Here is a 24,286-nt window from a genome sequence, read left to right on the forward strand (position 1 = left end):
GTGATTCTGCTTCTTCTCATTATGTAGTCCAACTAATTTCAGTCCCTCTCAGGATAGTCAGCAAAGACATGAGTGTGTTAGGATGGGACGGCAACCTGTTACTATCAAGACATGAAAGACCCAACTTACAAGTAGTCTAAATGAGCAGCCAAAACCCTCTAAAAACGATTTTTTTTCATTCTTGTGTACCAAATCAGTATCCCTGGCATGTTATAATGGATAGAGGGATACACAACCTGCACGTGTGAGCGACAGATATAGCACTGAACACAATATGTCTTGAATCAATTTTAATGGGAGCATGAACAGCCTAAAATTGTATTTACATAAAATATAATGGCATGAGAAATCCTTTGTAAGTCATGAACTGGGCTGTGTCCATCAACCCAGCTGACTTTCCATCAGGCTCATTAAAGCTCTTCAGCACCTGTCGATCTCAGATGGAAGCGAATGTGACCACGCCTGGTATCTTGCAGCGCTTGGCTCTGTAGATAGACAGACACACACAGTTAAATCACATGAAAAACTTTGTAAACATTATTTCAACAATATTAGTATATTAGCTATTACAATAAGCACTTCCGACAGAAGTGCTTGTGTGCTTGATTGTCTTACCCTTAAAACACTCTGGGATCTTCAAAGTGCCATCAACGCATTGGGATGCAACTGGATATCCACATTCTTTCTCCTTGTTCAGGCAATAAACTGCCACATACTCTAAGTGGAGCACTCTGTTTGGCTTAAATTCCTCAATCCACATCTTTTGTGCTTTATAGAAGATGCGTCCTCTTTTGATGTTGACGGTGCATGGAGCTGCAGTCAATGAAGACAGGAGGGAGATATCTAAGAACATTTGTACTGATGGTGCTTAATGTTTTCTCCTCTAAACTCCTCTAGCCTCTAGCAGTTTTCCCCACTAAACTGTATAATTCTGTGCACCAGCAGTGTGACTATGGCCCATTGGAGTCTAGTGTTTTACACTGTAAGAAAAATCAGTATTTGTTCACGAACAACATAAACATAATGTAACATAACATGCTGAAGAACAAGGACAATGTTGCTTATACATGAGCAGTTCTCACCTCGACACACTGGCTTGGCGGACCACTGGCCTGTTTTCTCACACACGACCTCTGACAGTCCGTCCATGACGTAGTTCACGTTACAGCCGTACTTCACTCTCTCCATGTAGCTGTGCTCCCTCCTCACTGCGAATGTGATGAAGCCGTTTGGTATTTCAGTTGGGGCGGGGCAAACCACAGCTGCAAGAGATGATCAATGAGAGGATTATGTTGAGGAAGCACATTCCATCAAAAAGTAGGTAATTCATAAAAGAGTTTCAGACAAGAAACACATCTGGAGGCAGAAATGCAAACCGGAAACTATCAGACCGTTTGTGTTTAAATGCGCAGGCCTAACAGATTTGTATTCTATGTCATGTGCATATACATTTTTGGTCTATACAAATGCAGAAAATGAATGCCTTTCCCTTTCTTTTTCAGTCTAATGTCTTTATACTGGACTGCAGTGGCGGACTGTCCGGGCCTGCTAAGCGGTCTCAGCAGGCCTACCGTATTTTCCCAACTATTAATATCCAGCCCTGCGGTTAATACTTGGGTGCGGCCTATGAATGGGAATATATGATTACGTTTAAATTAGTAACATGCACAGTAAATCGACCAGGTAAAGCGTGAATGGGTCTCTGCCTCTCTCTTTCACAACAGGTGATAGATAACACATCCATAAAGATAAAGTAAGTAAATGTGTCATGTATTCAGTATTCCCACCCGACTGTTTTGAACGGATTGCCTGTGGGAGGTGTAAAACATAGGAGGTCCCATGTCAGTTAACCTAGCTATCTTTAGCTTAGGGAACCATCTTACCAGTTAACCTAACTATCTCTATCTTAGGGGACCATCTTAACAGTTAACCTAGCTATCTTCAGCTTAGGGAACCATCTTACCAGTTAACCTAGCTATCTCTATCTTAGGGGACCATCTTAACAGTTAACCTAGCTATCTCTAGCTTAGGAAACCATCTTAAAAGTTAACGTAGCTCTCTCTAGCTTAGGGAACCATCTTAACAGTTAACCTTGCTAGCTACCTAGGCCACCTGAGGGTTTGTACCTTTTCCTATCATAATTCTATAATAGGCCGTAACATCAGCTAGATAACTAGCTATGACTTCATGCAAATGGAACTCTGCCATTTAAACCGTTTTAGGTTATGTAAACGTTTTCTTAGCTAGCTAGTTAGCTAGCATAGCAAAAAGACAGCCATAGCAACTAAGAAACATTTGCTGCATAGTCTGAAGTAAAGTTGAATTCCTCAAAATCAGCTCGCCAATAAAAGGCAGTCTTGGGTTCAAAGTGATCACAACCAATCCTGAGAGAAGTGATGGGGCACTCACTACAGATGCCTTCGCTACAGGCACCGATTGAGCCAGGGGCGGAGATCCCATTTCATTGTAGGGGGGGACAATACATGGTCAAATTTCAGAGTGTAATTCCAGGGGGGGGGGAACATGAAAAAATTGCTTTCACGAGAGCTAGCATAAACTGCTAAATACCGAATTCTCTTATCACATTTACAAACAGAAATTCGAAGTCATTTTAGAATTATCTAAACAGCATTAAATGTACTAACACGAAATATCTATTCACAGACAAATAATGTCCAAAGTTCAAGAGAACTTGATGCTCAAAATAAGTTATAAAACAGCTCGACAGGGAATCAAACTATTAACCTTTTGATTATAATACGACTTCTCTACCTCCTGCACCACTGTCACTTCATATTACAATACCAGCATAGTTCATGGACCGCAGAAAAAGATGACATTCATTTAACTTCAGATAATTTAACAAATCTGGAGAGGCACTGAGATGTAGACCTACGTTTATCAGTGTCCTAGACTGTCTAGCTAGCTATCTTAACTGTGTTAATTACCGGCATGCGTGTGTTATCGGCAAACGTTCACGTTGTCATGCCAATCCATTAATAAACGTATGTATACTTGTGCATATCGATTGGAACTTCGTAAATGGAGTTTAGAAAAAAAACTTCTTCTTTACATGTTCTTACTGCGTTCGAGAATGAGGTAGATATCTTTACATATCGTGTATCATAGCGGCAGCGACAGGGGACAGAGGAGGAAACAGTGTGACAATCTGACCGTGTAGGCTACTGGGCTGATTAACTGAAACACGGAGCTGCCGGTAGCCCTGCCCGTTGGAAACAGCATGTGAACCAAACCACTTTGAGGAATAGGGGGAACATGATTTTTCAACACTTAAAAAACACATTGTTTTACATCTATAATTACCACCGCTTGTGTCGTCGTATTTTTTTTTTTTTTTTTAAATTCAAAAAAAAAAAAAATTCAATGATTGTTGGGGGGGACAACTTTATGGTAGGGGGGACACGTCCCCCCCGTCCCCCCCGTGATCTCCGCCTATGGATGGAGCAAGGGCTCACTCTGATATCAATGTAGTGATTGAAGAGGGAAAAGTCCCCCCTCCCCCTTGCCCTTCCCAAAGAAGTTAATTTAATGGTTGCAATTCCCGCTGCAAGTGTGACAGAAAATTGTATTTCATGGTAGCCTACTAGGTCACCAGGGGGTCGATTAATTAGGGATTCGACTTTTAACAACATTTAGCGTTCATTCCATAACACCATAACCATAACCATGTAACTCTAAATGAACACTTAATAAACGGTTTTCACTGTGAGTGGGAATGAAGTAGCCTATAATTGTGAGTGTGTGCGTGTGGGTAGGGAGTGTAGTATCTTTGCTTGAAATGCCCATCCCTACTTCATACAACTTTTAAATGGCTGGTAGCATTAGCACCAAAACTACATAGCATTACGTTTTGCGTGACATGATGACGTAACGTTGAATAAACTGCAGGTAATGCACAGAGGGTCAATAAATGGGTTTGTTTTGTAAAATTACATCAAATACTGCAATGGGTTTTACATACAGTGTGACTTATAGTCAGGAAAATACTGTAACCATTTTTAAACTGAAGAAAGAAAAATGCATTCTTAAATAATATTTAAGTTTACTGTTTATTCTTTGCATCTTCCTCTGTTTTCCCATTCACTTACTACTCCCATTACGTAGCCTACCAGTTTGACAGAGTGAGGAAGTATATCCCCCATTTATTTCAATGGCTGATGCTACGCTAGCTATTTCAGCCCAGGAAGTACCAGATTCACCACGGACATCCTTAAAAATCACTTCCGGCACCATTTCAATGACAAACTAATTAAGATTACATTGGGAGCTAGGGCAGTTTTACATGTGCCCCACGGAATCGGCCTAGCGACCGTGTTTAATTGGCTCAGGCACCGAAATGAAGCACCGAAATCTGCGTTGGATTTCGGTCCGGGGAGGTACCGGTTGTATTGGAACCGGTTCCATATTGGTACCGGTTCTCGGTACCCAACCCTACTTACTACTCCCATTACGTAGCCTACCAGTTTGACAGTGTGGGAAGTATATATGCAGAGTGAGGAAGTACCTCCCCCATTAATTTCAATGGCTGATGCTACGCTAGCTACTTCAGCCCAGGAAGTACCAAATTGACCACGGATTTCTTTTAAAATGAAGTGCTCTCTTCCGGCACCTTTTCAATGAAAAACGAATTAAGTGCAGATGGCTACAAAAGTATGACGTCTATGAAGATTGGTGGATGCTTGAAAACTGCTAGTTCATGCGGTTAGTGTAGGGCGCGAGCCTCTTCAATGTCGCATGTCGACAACATTCCTTATTTCAGGATAGCAATAAAGGAGACTAGCTGCAGCGATTTGTGTCGAGGCTAATGCCTTGGACCCATACTATTATATTAGCCTGATATGTAGGTGTCGTCTTTTGTTGCAGATCACCTCACAACTCTCTCAATCAGAAATCAGAAGCTCCAGTGTGTTGTTCTGAATGATTTTTTTTCTCGCTGTATGAGTAGCACGCTTGCTTTTTCAAAAGTGACCTGTTACCTCCCACCTATCTTTTGTTTGGCTAACCCTGACGGCCAATTAGATCTAACCCTGTTATCTGACCTCTGGTATATATCCTTGTCCATCATACACCAAAATATCCCTACATAGGTTATATGGGAAACAATACAAAAGAATGTCATGTAATATATCGGTAGGTGACATGAGTGTGACTGTAAATGAAGTAAGGTAAACAATATTCTACATTAGTACTTAGCATTAGCATTATTATTGTTCTGCACAATATAAGTAAGTCTTGATTTTGAATGCGAGAATTCTTTTTTTTGTCATTAAACCACATTTCACGACAGGAAAGTGGTATTACATCAATAAAGTACTAATATGTCTTTTTATATGGTCACGATGCTCTATGAATAACTGGAATACATGGAAGGGAGGAATACAGACGAGACATCAACAACAGGACGATAAGGTTCCAAAATGTGCCTGTTTGTCAATTTGTTAATCATTTAATTGATCTATCTTTTAGTTGTGATGCATATTTACAAACAAGCTTACAGGCTAGGCTACAGCTAAACTGATTTTGTTCTTCTGCTAATCTAACGTTTCACTGACAAAAATTGCTGATATATTTGCTATCTAATTTTTAGGAATGACGCCTTCACGAAAACACACAGTGTGTAGCATGATGAGTTAGTACTAATTCAAGTATGCAAAACCTTTAGTAATCTGAATCTTTTTCACTTACGTCGGCATTCTGGAGGCTCTGTCCATCTACCATTGGCTTGGCAGTAGGCTCTCTCATCGCCAAACATTACGAGTTGGTGATTGCACTCGTATCGACCTCCGGATCCAAATTGAACAATGTTTCCAACTGGCGTTTTGTCAAAAATGATTTGGCCATAATTGGGGATTGGGGGCAGGCCACATGTAACAGCTGGTAAGAAAAGAAGGTGTTTCAACATTGAGTATACATAATAACATGGAGATGGATCCCTGACCAATGTTGTGCTGGACCATCTGTGTTTTGAAAACAAGATGTTTCAAAAGGCTGGTCTACTATTCTTTTTCAGTATTATTATTCACTTTAAGAGAATGCTTAAAAACTTACATTCACAAACTGGAGGAGGGTGACTCCATTTTCCGTCATGCATACAGGAACTGGTCGTTGTTCCATTTAGAATGTACCTGCAGAACAGACACAAACATAAGAGACCATGGAAAGACACAGTGAAATGAAACCTACATTTACTTTGATGAACTGCTTTACAGTTTCCAAAATGAGAATTAATTATCTGTTTTTAGGGCAGAAAAACACATGTAGACAAGGTTTCCTCACCCCTCGTCACAAGTGTAGTTGATGGTACTCGTGAACACAATGTCAGGGAACTCAGCCTTTCCATGTGCTATGTCATCAGGTGGAGGACAGCTTTTTGCTGCAAAGTCATTCAGGTGTGTGATTACTATTAAAATAACTTTTTAAGACTGTAAATTCAACAAACAATAACTAACTTTTTCATGAGAAGGAGTTGATGAGATCTGACTGCTGATATCAAATGTGTGCTTATATCTTGACATTCCCCTTGCTTCTGAAAGGAATGTCTTTGGTTTGCTTTCTAACTCTGTGGATTTCCTCTTGAGATGATTCCAGGTGTTCTACTGTGTATGGCTAGCACAAATCAGCTTTGTTTTCGGAGTTTATTCATATATTTTCAAAACGCTTATTAAAACATTTCACATGTAACAATGAAATGCAACCCCATCTCAACTGTTTGTCCTGAGTTTTCAGGTACAGGACAACAGCGATTGGAGCCTAAATCCATCTTCTACATTATCCTACATCCACAGCAGTGTTGTGTTGTGGACTCACGTGCACATTTGAAAGTGATTGTACTCCATTCTCCGGTGTTGGAGCAGACAATGACGCGGGAGCCACCAGCATGTAAGTAGCCTGGTGCACAGGAGAGAACAGCATCCTCCCCGGGCTCGTACACTCTCTGTAGGACCTCTCCGTCCACCCCACTCGGGAGAGGAGGACGCCCACACTCTATAAACATGAACACACGCACAAGGAAACACTTACAAAGTCTTCATTCATGCACAATCTTAAACAAAAAGCCATGCAAGCTTCTTCGCGAGGGGAGAACACAGAAATAAAACATCAAAACCCACTTTAAGAGTTAATCAGTAGGAATACAGTGAACATAGCATGAAAAGGAAGATAACCCAAAGAATTAAACCAGTTTAACACATGCTGGCAGAGAGAGCCTTACTTATCGTCGATGAAACAGCCGTGTGAAGGGACACTTCAAGGAGCAGCAGGAAATAAACTCGAAGTCTCATTTTCAGTGAGAAATAGACAGTGAGAGACGAGCAGAGTCTGTTCAGCAGCTGAGGGCAAGCACTAAAGATTGCTTCACTCTGCTCTTATTTGCAGTTTGCACAGAGCACAGATAAGGCTGGATGACACAGTATGACTAAGTAATTTCCCCACTCACAGACTATTCACCAATAGGCCCCTTCCTCCCGTAAACTCGCAGAAAGCAAACTGACCACAAAGAACATTACAACTGACAGCTTAATTTCAAATGATAATTGGCATTACCTGGGGCACCACTATCACTATTACTTTAAGACATATGAAACATGGGGTTTTTCTACTGTCTTCACTTCATTTGTCCATAATTTATTCATACTGATACACTTCTATGTGCTGTGTAATAGGATTGACATCCTGACCTGAATCAATCAAATTGTGAGTTGTTGTGTAGTGTCAGTGTAACTTGGGGCAGACAATCTTGGTTAGAAACATTTTCATTCATAACAGATCAAACCATTCTAAATATTGTTGTCAACGTTAGTAATGGTAACGATAAGACAAATGCAATAACTGACTGATTACTTTAAGGTCATTTTTTTCAGTCGGTTCACAGCATCCTGTATCCAATGTTCCAGAGAGGAAAGGTCACAGTGAGAGCAAATTGACTCAAAGTTGAAGAGTAACTTATATCTATTTTTTAGTCTCGCTCGACCACTGTGTCTTGTCCCATTCTCTCTCTCTGTGATAGGCATCACTGTTCACATAAATATCACTGAACATGGCATGAACATTACATTCCTGAACATGATGTTCACATCACTGAACGTGTCCATTCAAAGTCATAGTCTTTAGTCTGCACTGTTTGTATTTTTGTGGTAGACAATGTATACACAAATAATAGTTTTGAATGTTTTAAACGAAACAGAAATGACACTGAAGGCATTGGCGTCATATCTAAATGCACTGATCCAAATAACCAGTGAGGAGACAATAAAAGTCCAACTCCGATGTGGCAATTAGTTGCTGCAGATACTTTCACTGTTTAAACAACAAGTGCAGTCCGATTCAAAATAAATCAAAACAAACAAAAAGCTGCCCTTTTCCAGTGTTTGCAGTTCTACTCCCCTGTGTATCTTCTGTGACCGCATCAAATAATCAATAGGTTTGTTTAGTTCAGTTACCATTATTTAAGTTAAGAATAAAAGAGATCAAGTTAACCACTCTGCTGTGCTCAAGGTTATTAAGGAATACATTAGAATATGTTATGAAAAGGAACGTTACTTATTAAGCTACTCTGTCAGTGTGGTATTGATATTGTAGTGGCCTACTTGTCAAGGCTATAACATATGGGCCAGCTAATGTTGGATTTACAATTTACTCGTGTTGGTGTTATTTTGCTCATGGCCATGCTCTAGCTAAAGCTATTAAACAACAAATTTAATTTAGATCGGTAAGCTGAATTAGCTGTCCAGCAGGAAACTTTGGTGTCACTTTAAAATATCACGCAATTCACAACTGAATTTTTCAAAAATCCACAATTGAATTTTTCAAAAATCCACAAACAAAAATGCAGGAATTTGCTTGCCATTTGTGAACATTCCTGCATTTTTGTGTGTGGATTTTTGACACTTTCCTGACGCGGCTTGATTCACAAATGCATTCTTGCCCCAAAATAACATACACTGATTCAATTTTAGACAATCACAAGAACGCAAATTAAAGGCAGACTGTCTGGTCTGTCTATCATCAGTCGGTCAGTTTTTCTGTCATAATGCCCAGGGGTGTTTGTGTCTACAAAAAAGATGTTTCCCTTTTGTCAGGGAATTTTAAATCGAAAAAATAAATTATTAAAGACCAGTCCCCCGATGGATGACCACATTCTGCAACTGACTGTAGACTGTGAGAAAGACGCTCTCCACACTAAAATTCTTAAAAAATATATACATTTTTAACTTTTACAGGAATTGCTGTTGCAACACTGAATTTTCCCTTTGGAAATCAGTAAAGTATCTATCTACAGTCGTATGAAAAAGTTTAGGTACCCTTCTGAGGCTGCATGATAATGTACTGTGTCGTCACCAAAAAAGATCACAGTAGTATATTATTCATTTTCTAGTTAACACTGAGTACTGGGATGTTTTCCAGAGAAAGATATTTAGTGTAGCAGTATTTAGTTGTGTGAAATGAAATGAAATTAAATGTGAAAAATAGGCTGTGCAAATATTTGGGCACCCTAATAATTTTGTTGATTTGAATACCTGTAACTACTCAATACTGATTAATTGCAACACATAATGAGTCTGATTAGCTCGTTAAGCGTGTAATTCCATAGAAAGGTGCATCCAATCATTAGAAAAGGTATTTAAGGTATCCCCTCCTGTTCTTTGTGAACGTGAACATCAGTAGTGATCTCACCTGGTCTGCTCACACGGACAAGGTGGTGAAAGCGGCCCGGAAACGCCTCTTCTTCCTGAGGAGACTGAAGAAGTTTGGTATGGAATCAGTCATCCTCACTAACTTTTACAGATGTACTATAGAGAGCATCCTGACTAGTTGCATCACAGTGTGGTATGGGAGCTGCACAGCTAAGGACCGTATGGTCCTACGCAGTGTGGTCAGGTCTGCGGAGTTCATCATCGGCAGGGAGCTCCCAGCCCTGCAGGACATCTTCCACACACGATGCCTCAGGAAAGCTGGCAGGATCCTTAAAGACTGCTACCATCCATCCTTTAGACTTTTTTTCCCCGTTGCCTTCTGGCAGGCGCTACCGAAGTATTCGGTCTCGCACCCGTAGATTGGAGAGCAGTTTCTTTCCAAGGGCCATCAGGCTCTTAGATGGACAATGATACAGTCTCGCCACTTTACATGTTACAGTTTCATCTACTGTTTGCACTAGTAATATTGCACTACCTGATACCAGGCACACTTGATTTGTCTTAGGTTAGTATAGGTTTATTAGGTTAGTATAGGTTACTATATGTGTATTATATGTTTAGCAGATTGCATTGTATATTTATTTTGTATATTTAATAGATTTATTATATGTGTAATTTATGTTCAGAGTACTTATATGTTATGTTATTTTATGTTATGCTATGGTAGGTTGTTGTGCGGTGTCTTGTCTTAAGAATTTCAGTGCCCAGTCTGACTCAGTGTTGTTCTGTGCATCTGACAAATAAAATACTTGAACTTGAACAATTGCAAGTTGTTCTTCTCTTTGATTCTCCTCTGAAGAGTGGCAACATGGGGGCCTCAAAACAACTGTCAAATGATCTGAAAACAAAGATTGTTCAGCATTGTGGTTTAGGGTAAGGTTACAAAAAATGATCCCAGAGGTTTCAGTTGTCTGTTTCCACTGTGAGGAATGTAATCAAGAAATGGAAGGCCACAGGCGCACAGTTCTTGTTAAGGCCATAAGTGGCAGGCCAAGAAAAATATCGGCAGAGGCAAAGGCGAAGGATGGTCAGAATGGTCAAAGACAACCCTCAGACCACCTCCAAAGACCTGCAAGATCATCTCGCTGCAGATGGTGTCACTGTGCATCGCTCAACAATTCAGCACACCTTGCACAAAGAACAGCTATATGGGAAAGCGATGCAGAAGAAGCCTTTTCTGCACACACGCCACACATACGCTCGCTTGAGGTTTGCAAAAGCACATTTGAACAAGCCAGATTCATTTTGGAACAAAGATTGAGCAATTTGATCACAACAAGAGGCGTTATGCATGGTGGCAAAATAACACAGCATTCCAAGAAAAACACTTGCTGCCCACAGTACAATTTGGTGAGGTGTCCATCATGCTGTGGAGCTATTTGGCTAGTGCAGATACTGGAAATCTTGTTAAAGTTGTGGGTTTCATGGATTCACCTCAATATCAGCTAATTCTTGAAAATAATATTCAAGAGTCTGTCACAAGGTTGAAGTTATGCTGGAGTTGGGTGTTCCAGCAAGACAACGACCGGAATCATTGCTTAATCTACCAAGGCATTTATGCAGAGGAACAAGTATAATGTTCTGGAATGGCCATCCCAGTCCCCAGACTTGAATATTATTGAAAATCTATGGGATGAATTGAAGTGGGCTGTCCACGCTAGGCACGAAATGTCCTCAGAAAAGGATCGCCTTGATGTCACGCTTCAGGACGGGAAATGAACCCACCCAAGGTAATGTGCCTAACAGAGAGACTGTCTACAACATCTACACTACTGTGGAGTAGTCTGCCAGATTTAAATCTGATCTTCTTTATCCTGTGATATGGTTAATTTCCAGTCTAAGAAAAACACACAAAACACCCCACAAAGAACCAGAAATTAGCTGGAGAAAGAGAGACATTAGGGGCAGAATAATACCCCAGACCACCAGCTTATCTACCAGTGAAGGTACAATAATATTGGAGTGACAATAAAAACCTATTAGGCTCCAATTTTACATTGACTCCATAATGCCATACAGTATAACATGTCTCAAACTGCAGTTTGTAAAGTAATAGTGATTGATAGTGATGCCCAAGGTAATGCCGATTATCATTTGAAACTTAAGCTGTCAGTTGTAATATCCTTTGTGGTCAGTTTGCTTTCTGCAAGTTTACGGGAGGAAGGGGCCTATTGGTGAATAGTCTGTGAGTGGGGAAATTACTTAGTCATACTGTGTCATCCAGCCTTATCTGGGCTCTGTGCAAACTGCAAATAAGAGCAGAGTGAAGCAATCCTTAGTGCTTGCCCTCAGCTGCTGAACAGACTCTGCTCGTCTCTCACTGAAAATGAGACTTCGAGTTTATTTCCTGCTGCTCCTTGAAGTGTCCCTTCACACTGCTGTTTCATCAACGATAAGTAAGGCTCTCTCTGCCAGCATGTGTTAAACTAGTTTAATTCTTTGGGTTATGTAACGGTGTGGCTGCCTGTTACCGCAACGGTTATGTAGGGGCGACAGTGGTACAGGAGGTAGAGAAGTCGTTTAGTAATCAGAAGGTTGCTAGTTCTATTCCCTGTCGAAGCGTCCTTGAGCAAGACACTGAACCCCTAATTGCTCCTGATGTGCAGTGTGCCATCAGTGAAAATGTAAAATGTGTATACATTGTAAGTCGCACATATGTAAGTCGCTTTGGATAAAAGCGTCTGCTAAATGACTAAATGTAAATGGTTATACATTCCGGGGCTCAGATAAACACAGAAGACAGCGCCGGGTACATGCACAGGATTTACAACAACAAACTATCATAGTTAACCACGATCAGGTCAGCAATTGGGACATACAACCACCAAAACATACCAGGACCTTTGAACTTTGGGCATGGAGCGTCAGACGTGAGCAGGCCAAGTGGCAGTGATGAGAGGGGTGGTTGTAGAGGGTGAGATTATTTAGAGTGCTATGTAGCAATAAGAATATTATTGTTGTGGGTAAACCCGGCTGTATGAAAATAGGGAAATGTATGTTTTGATAATTGGTCAGAATATGGATGTTTATTAATTAATGACGATGGTTGAGGCCGGCGAAATAAAATGCCGGTGCAGAACAGGTCTCGTGAGCGATGAGTCAGAGGGGAACAACTTCCCACCCCTTTGTGACGAAGAAGGAAAAGTGTTTAGATTGGAGAGCGACAACGTGTGAAGTTTACTCACGGTTTTGGAGAGTTACTTGTAAAGTTGGAGCTGAATTGTTTAGGGACAGTTATTTGTTAAGAATTATTGTTTGGAGTTTTTATTTCGTTTTCTTTTTCTGCCTCCATTTCTTGTTACCTCGCTGCGAGGCCGGCGATCCTACAGGTTATCTTCCTTTTCATGCTATGTTCACTGTTTTCCTACTGATTAACTCTGAAAGTGGGTTTTGATGTTTTATTTCTGTGTTCTCCCCTTGCGAAAAAGCTTGCATGGCTTTTTGTTTCAGATTGTGCATGAATCAAGACTTTGTAAGTGTTTCCTTGTGCGTGTGTCCATGTTTATAGAGTGTGGGCGTCCCTCTCTCCCGAGTGGGGTGGAAAGAAAAGTCCTCCAGAGATTGTACGAGCCCGGGGAGGATGCTGTTCTCTCCTGTGCACCAGGCTACTTACATGCTGGTGGCTCCCGCGTCATTGTCTGCTCCAACACCGGAGAATGGAGTACAATCACTTTCAAATGTGCACGTGAGTCCACAACACAACACTGCTGTGGATGTACAATAATGTAGAAGATGGATTTAGGCTCCAATCACTGTTGACCTGTACCTGAAACCCAGGACCAACAGTTGAGATGGGGTTGTATTATTAAATGTGAAATGATTTAATTAATGAAAACAAAACTGATTTGTGCTAGCCATACACAGTAGAACACCTGGAATCAACCCAAGAGGACATCCACAGAAAACAACAGACAGATTGTGTTTCTGCGAAGACAGGCATCTATTGTTCGCTAGTTAGAAAGCAAACCTAGCAAACCAAAAACATTAATTCCAGATGTAAGGGAAATGTCTAGATATTAGCATCTTTGACATCAGCAGTCAGATTTCATCAACTCTTTCTCATGAAAAAGTTAGTTTTTGTTTGTTGAATTTACAGTCTTAAAAAGTTCTTGTGAAAGTAATCACACACCTGAATGACTTTGCAGCAAAAAGCTGTCCTCCACCTGATGACATAGCACATGGAAAGGCTGAATTCTCTGACATTGTGTTCACGAGTACCATTAACTACACTTGTGACGAGGGGTGAGGAAACCTTCAAGTCTACATGTGTGTTTCTGCCCTAAAAACAGATAATTCATTCATATTTTGGAAACTGTAAAGCAGTTTATCAAAGTAAATGTAGGTTTCATTTCACTGTGTCTTTCCATGGTCTCTTTTGTTTGTGTCTGTTCTGCAGGTACATTCTAAATGGAATGAACACCAGTTCCTGTATGCATGTTGGGAAATGGAGTCACCCTCCTCCAGTCTGTGAATGTAAGTTTTTTTTCAAAGCATTCTCTTATTAGGAATAATAATACTGAAAAATAATAGTATGCTGCTAATTTTAGACCAGCCCTTTGAAACATTTTGTTTTCAAAACACAGATGGTTCAACACAACATTGGTCAGGGATCCATCTCAAAGTTATTATCATTATGTATACTCAATGTTGACAGCATCTTCTTTTCTTACCAGCTGTTAGATGTGGCCTGCCCCCAATCCCCAATTATAGCCAAATTATTTTTGACAAAAAGCCGGTTGGAAACATTTTTGAATTTGGATTCGGAGGGCGATATGAGTGCGGTCCCCATCTCGTGATGTTTGGCAATAAGAGAGCCTTCTGCCAAGCCAATGGTAGATGGACAGAGCCTCCAGAATGTCGACGTAAGTGAAAAAGATTCAGATTACTAAAGGTTTTGCATACTTTAATTTGCCGTACTTACTCATCATGCTACACACTGTTTGTTTCGTGAAGGTTCCATTACTGTGAGCGATACAAAGAATATATTGGAGTACTTAAAGTTATTACTGTGTAAACACAGTTTCGACAGCTGAGTATTCCAATACAGCAGTGGAGGGCCGTAGTTTTATTGGTTAGGCCCACAGATATATAGACGTAGATGCCGCATTGCCCGCTAAAGTCTACTGGGTGGGATACGTAAATGTGTCCGCCATGTTGGTAAGGGCAAAACTGACCGGCTAACCAATGTAAATCAAGGGGGAGTTGCAGGAATCTAACTTGGACATTTCTCGACCGATGGCTATAAATGTAATTTTACATTAAAGAGTTTTCGATCTTCATTTCAAAAATGGTTTGGTCACCACTACTTACATGGTGGGAGAGAGAATTAATAAAAACTCTTGACTATGATTCATTTCCATCTTTGACACATAACAGATTTCTCAGAAGATCTCAGTTTTGACAGTTTTGATAGTTTTAAATACGAGATGAATCAACCTTTGCTGTTTGATCTTGCGGCTCGTCACATTAAGGAACACTGATACGTTACCTCGGGAAGGTTTCTGACATCAACACTCAATTATCTGAATAACTATTTTGAAGGAGACAGATAGTTCGGATATCGGAAGAAAAGTTCAAGCAATCGTCTTAACGTCAATTTACAACACCAAACACAAGCGGCTCAATTCAGCAGAGCAATGAACATTTTCAAGTTATCTAAAATAGTAGGCTATGATAGCAGCAAATATTGATGTAAATCCAACATATGCTAGCCCATATACTACAATATCAATACCATACTAAGAAAGTGGCTAACTGATTTACGTGAAATTTCATAACATATTCTAATAATGTATTCATTAATTACCTCAAAATACACAACAGGGTGTGTTAACTTGTATTGATTTTGACCTTAACCAAGGTAATGTTGAAACAAATAATCACTATAAGAGAATGAATAGGGTTTGGGAAAAATTTCAAATGACATTCATCAAATGGCAGGCAGAAGATCCCAAGACAACATAACCGGCCAGAACCAGGAGTTTTAAAACCACTAATAAGGACATAGCTGCTCATTATAAGTCATCATCTTGAAAGGTGCTTCGGCAATAAATAAGCAGAATATTCTGATTGGCTTTGAACTTTTATATGCTTTTACCTAGGGATGAGAATTGATAAGATTTGAATGATTCCGATTCCATAACGATTCTTGCTTATCGATTCGATTCCTTATCGATTCTGTTATCGATTCTTTTTGGGCAAGGGAAAAAAAAGAGTACGAACGGGTTTCTTTACATTCATTTTCTTTCATATAATATTCTCTGAATAGATGATGCACCGCATATACAGTATGTATGTATACATTTACATGTTTTAAATAACCAAAAACAAACCTAAGAATAGGTCAACAAACTCTCAAAGTAGGGTCTAGAGACCCATAGCCTAGGAATCCTTTTCCTTGATGGGGTGCTAGGGGGTCCCAACAAAGTAAAAAAGTATTTGTTTTGACTATAATTCCAACCATAAGTAACAGAATGTATGACTGATTTGGTAATAGGTTTCATACAATTTTTTTAATAAAACATCTAAACTCAAAAATCTCATCAGATGGGGGAGCCTGGAAAATAATCTTATATATACTTGATATACCAGAGTTTGAGAACCGCTGTGCTAAATAATATTTGAACTTGCCAATTACAGTGCTGTTTTTTTTTTTTTTTTTAGGTGTATTCTCCTTGAACTAACAATACAACTGACATAAACAAATAGTGAAAGCTGGTTTACACAATGAAACCAATGGCACTAACACAATAGACTGTTAGAGTTTACCTTCGATATTAACAGATGAAGCGCTAACGTTAGCCGCGCTGCTGTTGCTTGGTTGAGATTCCAATGAGATTCCAATGAGATTCATTAAAGTTATTGTCACTCCGTAGCGCTCAAAAACGTGACATTCCTGCAAAGTTATTGCATGCAGTATGGCCAAATGTTTCGGGGTAATGGTAGTTTTTCCCCCTTTTGACGAAAGAGACGTTTTGCAAGCATTGCAAGTGGCCCTGTGGTCATCTTTTTGCGTGAAATATAACCACACCTCTGCCTAGACGCCATGTTGGCTGCAGTCTGAAACAAATCAAAGCTGCGTGCACGTGACATACCTAAACGGCACTTACATGATACTGGAATATATATATAAAAAAAAAATCAAAAAATTAAGATTTTTTTTAAAGTATCTATAGCGGAATCGGAAAAAAAATCAAAAAATTAATATTTAAAAAAAAAAAGTTTTTCTTTAATATCGATAGCGGAATCGAAAAGGATTTTGGCTAACGATTCCAAGGAATTTGGATTCCCATCTCTACTTTTACCTTTCGATTGGAAAAGCATAGCGGTGAAAAACATAGTATAAAAAGTTAGTGCACTGGACTGAGCAACTCCATGGACCACCACTCCGATTGAATGAAAATCTGCAAGATTGAATAAACTTCAGTTCATTGCATTCGGTCTTCTGACTCTCATTGAAGTATCAACTCTAAGATTTGAAGAGATTGTTTCACTACAACAAATAAACAGTAAATTAAAATATTATTTAAGAATGCATTTGTCTTTCTTCAGTTTGAAAAAAGTACATTGCAGTATTTTCTGTAATTTTACAAAACAAACCCATTTATTGACCGCTCCTGTGCATTACCTGCGGTTTATTCAACGTTACGTCATCATGTCACGCAAAACGTAATGTTAATGTTACCAGCCATTTAAAAGTTGTATGAAGTAGGGATGGGCATTTTAACACTCCCTCCCTCCCCACACGCTCACAATTATAGGCTACTTCATTCCCACTCACAGTGAAAACCATTTATTAAGTGTTAATTTAGAGTTATGGTGTCGTGTGGGAATGAACGCGAAATGTCTTTAATAGTCGAATGTCGACCCCATGGTGACCTAATAGACCATAAAGTACAGGGGGATGGGGGACTTTTCCCCCTTCAATCACTACGTTGATATCAGAGTAAGCCCTTGCTCCATTGGTGCTCCATCACTTCTCTCAGGATCTGAAGGTGATTTTGAGGTGAAGCCATTAAATGTCATCCACAAGTGGTTGTGATCACTTTGAACCCAAGACTACCTTTTATTGGCAAGCTGATTTTGAGAAATAAAACTTTGCTTTAGGCTATGCAGCAAATGTTTCTTGGTTGCTATGGCTGTCTATTTGCTATGCTAGCTAACTAGTTAGCTAAGGAAATGTTTTAAATAACCTTAAACGGTTTAAATGGCAGAGTTATAGTTAGTTATCTAGCTGATGTAACAGTCTACTATAAAATTATAATAGGTAAACGTACAAACCCTCAGGGTGCCTAGGCAGCTTTATATTAACACAAGTTCATATTCACACATAAAGGCATTAGACTGAAAGAGAAAGGGACAGGCATTCATTTTCTGCATTTGTATAGACCAAAAATGTATATGCACATGACAGAATACATATCTATTAGGCCTGCGCATTTAAAGACAAACTGTCTGATAGTTTCCGGTTTGCATTTCTGCCTCCAGATGTGTTTCTTGTCCGAAACTCTTTCATGAAACTCTTTTCTGAATGTACCTACTTAGTGGTTCCTCAACATAATCCTCTCATTGCTCATCTCTTGATGTCTTTGCAGCTGTGTTTTGCCCAGCCCCAACTGAAATACCAAACGGCTTCATCACATTAGCAGTGAAGAGGATGCACAGCTACAAGGAGAGAGTGAAATATGGCTGTAACGTGAACTACGTCATGGACGGACTGTCAGAGGTCGAGTGTGAGAAAACAGGCCAGTGGTCCGCCAAGCCAGTGTGTCGAGGTGAGAACTGCTCCTGTATAAGCAACATTGTCCTTGTTCTTCAGCATGTTATGTTACATTATGTTTATGTTTGTTCGTGAACAAATACTGATTTTGCTTACAGTGTAAAACAATAGACTCCAATAGGCCATAGTCACACTGCTGATGCACAGAAGTATACAGTTCAGTGGGGAAAACTGCTAGAGGAGTTTAGATGAGAAAATATTAAGCACCATCAGTACAAATGTTCTCATATATCTCCCTCCTGTCTTCATTGACTGCAGCTCCATGCACCGTCAACATCGAAAGAGGACGAATCTTGCATAATGCACAAAAGAAATGGATTGAGGACTTTGAGCCAAACAGAGTGCTCCACTCAGAGTATGTGGCAGTTTATTGCCTGAATGAGGAGAAAGAATGTGGATATCCAGTTGCATCCCAATGCGTTGATGGCTCTTTGAAGATCCCAGAGTGTTTTAAGGGTAAGACAATCAAGCACACAAGCACTTCTGTCGGAAGTGCTTATTGTAATAGCTAATATTGTAACCTTGCTGAAATAATGTTTACAAAGTTTTGCATATGATTTAACCTTGTCTGTGTGTGTCTGTCTGTCTACCTACAGAGCCAAACGTTACAAATTACCAGATGTGGTCAGGTTCTCTTCCATCTGAGATCGACATGTGCTGAAGAGCTTTAAAGAGCCTGATGGAAAGTCTGCTGGGTTGATGGACAGAGCCCAGTTCATGAATTACAAAAGATTTCTCATTGGCATTATATTTTATGTAAATACAATTTTGGGCTGTTCATGCTCCCATTAAAAGTGTTCAAGACATATTGTGTACAGTGCCATATCTGCCTCACACATGTGCAGGTTGTCTTTACCTCTATCCATTAGATTATAATGATTAGAACATGTCAGGGATACTGATTTGGTACACAAAAATAATTTAAAAAAAAAACTTTTTTTAGTTAATTGATCAAAAAGTTCTTCTTGAGAGTAACAGGTTGCTGTCCCATCTTAAACACACTCATGTCTTTGCTGACTATCCTGAAAGGGGCTGAAATTAGTTGGACTACATAATGAGAAGAAGCAGAATCACATTTTCTTATCAGGCACTTGTTATCAGAGCAACTTGATGTGCACGTTGCCTATCCTCGAGTGAAAAGCCAGCGTTGCAGGGTCACAAAAAAAATGTAAATGTGTGTCAATGTACACAAATCAATATATTGATTTTTGTGACTACTTGTAGATATGCAGGGCTCATTTTAACAAATTTCTAGCAAAACCGTGTCAAAGTAATGAATTGTATGTTGGTCTGAAGACCCAGGTCAGGTCAGCCAGGGTGAACCACACGTCATAACCTTACTGAGGAATAAAGCAACAAACTCTTTCTACATGTGTCCGTGTTAAATCGATGGCGGTGTCGTGGCCAATTCTAAGTCTTAAACTATTTTCACAATCAGAAACTCACTCAGGACGTGTTGTTCCAACAGATTTACTGTAGTAAATTAAGCCACAGTAAAGAGATGAATACCGGAAATACATCTGCCTGAATACCTTCCTGCTAACATATTTAAACCTAACCTTAGCACCTCCCATCTATGCTTTGCTTGGTTGACCAATCCAGCCAATTAAACCTGACCTCTAACCTGACCCCACCCAAATCAAAAAGACTTCCATGGTATATAATACCACACCCATTTTAACCATAGGTCACTTAAGGCTACGCCCTCCTATTTGAAATCTCAACCTCATCTGAAATGTAACCCAAATCTAATCTATACACTCATTCAACAGGTATCTGGTCCAAATCCATTCCTTATTCATATGAAAATATCCCACAGCGGACATAACAAAACCAATTAGCCTACATTTGCAACTCAAAGCAACTTGTTCATTCATATAGTTCCGTTTAGTTTTTCCTGGCAAACCATATGTCCTTAATTTCTTAAAAGCTTTACGAAGGACTGTGGAGGAAAAACAGAGAAAGATACAGCAGTTGGAGACCGTGAAAAAGCCTAATGCAGCACGGGCAAGAATGCAGGTGTGCGATCAAGGGGAAGACCATAGAAGAAGAGCAGAAAGACATACTTAAACATGAGATGGTTGCAGATAGCCAATTACTGGCGCACACAAGCCGTCTGGCCCTGGATATGTCTGGATAGGTGCTGGCAGGTGCTTTAAGTTTCAAATGAATTCCAGTTCCTTCAGTTGTCAATGGGGATTCATGGAAGTACAACAACTGGAAACCTGTGTACTGGGCAAGCTAAGAACGCACTAAGGCTATGTACTACTTGGAACTGAATCTGCCAATGCTGCTGCATGGGAGATATGGAAATCCATTTACAATTGGGAGAGCATACAGAGACAAGCTCCAAGTGTGGCCAGAGATGGGTGTCAAAATGGTACTGGAGAAATGGGCAAAGGGCGGAATCACATAAGCCAAAACACAAACAGACATTCAACTCTGGAATGGAACATTTTAAAGGAGAAAATACCGGCTGTAGCATTGTTGTCTGAGAAGCCAGTATTTCAGTTAAGCATTTCCTTAATCTCTGATGACGTGTTCATTTTATGATTTAGCACAGTAAATGTATTACATTAACAGTCTGGGGTCCATTCTTATGTGTTATGCTTTGTTTTTGTTTCTGCATTTTTTTTTCATTATTTCATTTTGCTTGTATGTGTTGTTGGTTTGCCTTGTCTTTAAATTAGGACCACTGATTGTCGGACTTGTTGCACCTAACCAGCGTCTGACTGCAGGGCAACAGGTGCAGGTACTTGTGCGAAGGTATTTGACCTTTTAAAAGGAACAGATAACAGTCTGTGTGTGTGCTGGAGATTCGCTAGTTTGCCACTAGGGCCTGATGGTGAGCAGGACTGAAATGAAAGCACTAAAGGACAACCTTCTGCCCCATCCAACCCTCTCTGCCCCATCCAACCCTCTCTGCTCCCCCATCTGCCCCATCCATCTGCATCCATCATGACGGTCCACCACTGCAGTCCAGTATAAAGGCATTAGACTGAAAGAGAAAGGGACAGGCATTCATTTTCTGCATTTGTATAGACCAAAAATGTATATGCACATGACAGAATACATATCGGTTAGGCCTGCGCATTTAAAGACAAACTGTCTGATAGCTTCCGGTTTGCATTTCTGCCTCCAGATGTGTTTCTTGTCCGAAACTCTTTCATGAAACTCTTTTCTGAATGTACCTACTTAGTGGTTCCTCAACACAATCCTCTCATTGCTCATCTCTTGATGTCTTTGCAGCTGTGTTTTGCCCAGCCCCAACTGAAATACCAAACGGCTTCATCACATTAGCAGTGAAGAGGATGCACAGCTACAAGGAGAGAGTAAAATATGGCTGTAATGTGACCTACGTCATGGACGGACTGTCAGAGGTCGAGTGCGAGAAGACAAGCCAGTGGTCCGCCAAGCCAGTGTGTCGAGGTGAGAACTGCTCCTGTATAAGCAACATTGTCCTTGTTCTTCAGCAGGTTATGTTACATTATGTTTATGTTTGTTCGTGAACAAATACTGATTTTGCTTACAGTGTAAAACAATAGACTCCAATAGGCCATAGTCACACTGCTGATGCACAGAAGTATACAGTTCAGTGGGGAAAACTGCTAGAGGAGTTTAGATGAGAAAATATTAAGCACCATCAGTACAAATGTTCTCATATATCTCCCTCCTGTCTTCATTGACTGCAGCTCCATGCACCGTCAACATCGAAAGAGGACGAATCTTGTATAATGCACAAAAGAAATGGATTGAGGACTTTGAGCCAAACAGAGTGCTCCACTCAGAGTATGTGGCAGTTTATTGCCTGAATGAGGAGAAAGAATGTGGATATCCAGTTGCATCCCAATGCGTTGATGGCTCTTTGAAGATCCCAGAGTGTTTTAAGGGTAAGACAATCAAGCACACAAGCACTTCTGTCGGAAGTGCTTATTGTAATAGCTAATATTGTAACCTTGCTGAAATAATGTTTACAAAGTTTTGCATATGATTTAACCTTGTCTGTGTGTGTCTGTCTGTCTACCTACAGAGCCAAATGTTACAAATTACCAGATGTGGTCAGGTTCTCTTCCATCTGAGATCGACATGTGCTGAAGAGCTTTAAAGAGCCTGATGGAAAGTCTGCTGGGTTGATGGACAGAGCCCAGTTCATGACTTACAAAGGATTTCTCATTGGCATTATATTTTATGTAAATACAATTTTGGGCTGTTCATGCTCCCATTAAAAGTGTTCAAGACATATTGTGTACAGTGCCATATCTGCCTCACACATGTGCAGGTTGTTTTTACCTCTATCCATTAGATTATAATGATTAGAACATGTCAGGGATACTGATTTGGTACACAAAAATACAAAAAAAAAAAAACTTTTTTTAGTTAATTGATCAAAAAGTTCTTCTTGAGAGTAACAGGTTGCTGTCCCATCTTAAACACACTCATGTCTTTGCTGACTATCCTGAAAGGGGCTGAAATTAGTTGGACTACATAATGAGAAGAAGCAGAATCACATTTTCTTATCAGGCACTTGTTATCAGAGCAACTTGATGTGCACGTTGCCTATCCTCGAGTGAAAAGCCAGCGTTGCAGGGTCACAAAAAAAATGTAAATGTGTGTCAATGTACACAAATCAATATATTGATTTTTGTGACTACTTGTAGATATGCAGGGCTCATTTTAACAAATTTCTAGCAAAACCGTGTCAAAGTAATGAATTGTATGTTGGTCTGAAGACCCAGGTCAGGTCAGCCAGGGTGAACCACACGTCATAACCTTACTGAGGAATAAAGCAACAAACTCTTTCTACATGTGTCCGTGTTAAATCGATGGCGGTGTCGTGGCCAATTCTAAGTCTTAAACTATTTTCACAATCAGAAACTCACTCAGGACGTGTTGTTCCAACATATTTACTGTAGTAAATTAAGCCACAGTAAAGAGATGAATACCGGAAATACATCTGCCTGAATACCTTCCTGCTAACATATTTAAACCTAACCTTAGCACCTCCCATCAATGCTTTGCTTGGTTGACCAATCCAGCCAATTAAACCTGACCTCTAACCTGACCCCACCCAAATCAAAAAGACTTCCATGGTATATAATACCACACCCATTTTAACCATAGGTCACTTAAGGCTACGCCCTCCTATTTGAAATCTCAACCTCATCTGAAATGTAACCCAAATCTAATCTATACACTCATTCAACAGGTATCTGGTCCAAATCCATTCCTTATTCATATGAAAATATCCCACAGCGGACATAACAAAACCAATTAGCCTACATTTGCAACTCAAAGCAACTTGTTCATTCATATAGTTCCGTTTAGTTTTTCCTGGCAAACCATATGTCCTTAATTTCTTAAAAGCTTTACAAAGGACAGGAGGAAAAACAGAGAAAGATACAGCAGTTGGAGACCGTGAAAAAGCCTAATGCAGCACGGGCAAGAATGCAGGTGAGCGATCAAGGGGGAGGCCATAGAAGAAGAGCAGAAAGACATACTTAAACATGAGATGGTTGCAGATAACCAATAACTGGCTCACACAAGCCGTCTGGCCCTGGATATGTCTGGATAGGTGCTGGCAGGTGCTTTAAGTTTTTAAATGAATTCCAGTTCCTTCAGTTGTCAATGGGGATTCATGGAAGTACAACAACTGGAAACCTGTGTAGTGGGCAAGCTAAGAACGCACTAAGGCTATGTACTACTTGGAACTGAATCTGCCAATGCTGCTGCATGGGAGATATGGAAATCCATTTACAATTGGGAGAGTATACAGAGACAAGCTCCAAGTGTGGCC

The 24,286-nt window shown here is 40.0% G+C and overlaps 2 protein-coding genes across 3 annotated transcripts; one reads left to right on the plus strand and one right to left on the minus strand.

Moving 5' to 3' along the window:
• Positions 1 to 275: 275 nt before the first annotated feature.
• Positions 276 to 7,406, minus strand: LOC105900209 (beta-2-glycoprotein 1). Its single transcript, XM_012827470.3, has 8 exons — positions 7,232 to 7,406; positions 6,829 to 7,005; positions 6,298 to 6,394; positions 6,070 to 6,146; positions 5,707 to 5,895; positions 1,083 to 1,262; positions 616 to 813; positions 276 to 485 (listed from the first exon to the last, which is right to left on the minus strand). Exons 1-8 carry the CDS (start codon positions 7,299 to 7,301, stop codon positions 421 to 423), a joined length of 1,053 nt encoding a protein of 350 aa, XP_012682924.2. The 5' UTR covers positions 7,302 to 7,406; the 3' UTR covers positions 276 to 420.
• A 4,518-nt stretch (positions 7,407 to 11,924) lies between these two features.
• LOC105900184 (beta-2-glycoprotein 1-like) lies at positions 11,925 to 22,453 on the plus strand. Of its 2 annotated transcripts, XM_031564087.2 has the most exons (8): positions 11,928 to 12,109; positions 13,222 to 13,398; positions 13,859 to 13,955; positions 14,110 to 14,186; positions 14,387 to 14,575; positions 18,308 to 18,487; positions 18,751 to 18,948; positions 19,089 to 19,298. In XM_031564087.2, exons 1-8 carry the CDS (start codon positions 12,040 to 12,042, stop codon positions 19,151 to 19,153), a joined length of 1,053 nt encoding a protein of 350 aa, XP_031419947.1. In that variant the 5' UTR covers positions 11,928 to 12,039; the 3' UTR covers positions 19,154 to 19,298. The 2 variants fall into 2 exon arrangements, with proteins under 2 accessions (XP_042559878.1, XP_031419947.1); XM_042703944.1 differs by lacking the exons at positions 18,751 to 18,948; positions 19,089 to 19,298 and adding an exon at positions 22,185 to 22,453 and having other exon boundaries at positions 11,925 to 12,109.
• The last annotated feature ends 1,833 nt before the right edge of the window (positions 22,454 to 24,286 follow it).

Source organism: Clupea harengus, chromosome 26 (genome assembly GCF_900700415.2).
Source record: "Clupea harengus chromosome 26, Ch_v2.0.2, whole genome shotgun sequence".
Lineage (NCBI taxonomy): Eukaryota > Metazoa > Chordata > Actinopteri > Clupeiformes > Clupeidae > Clupea > Clupea harengus.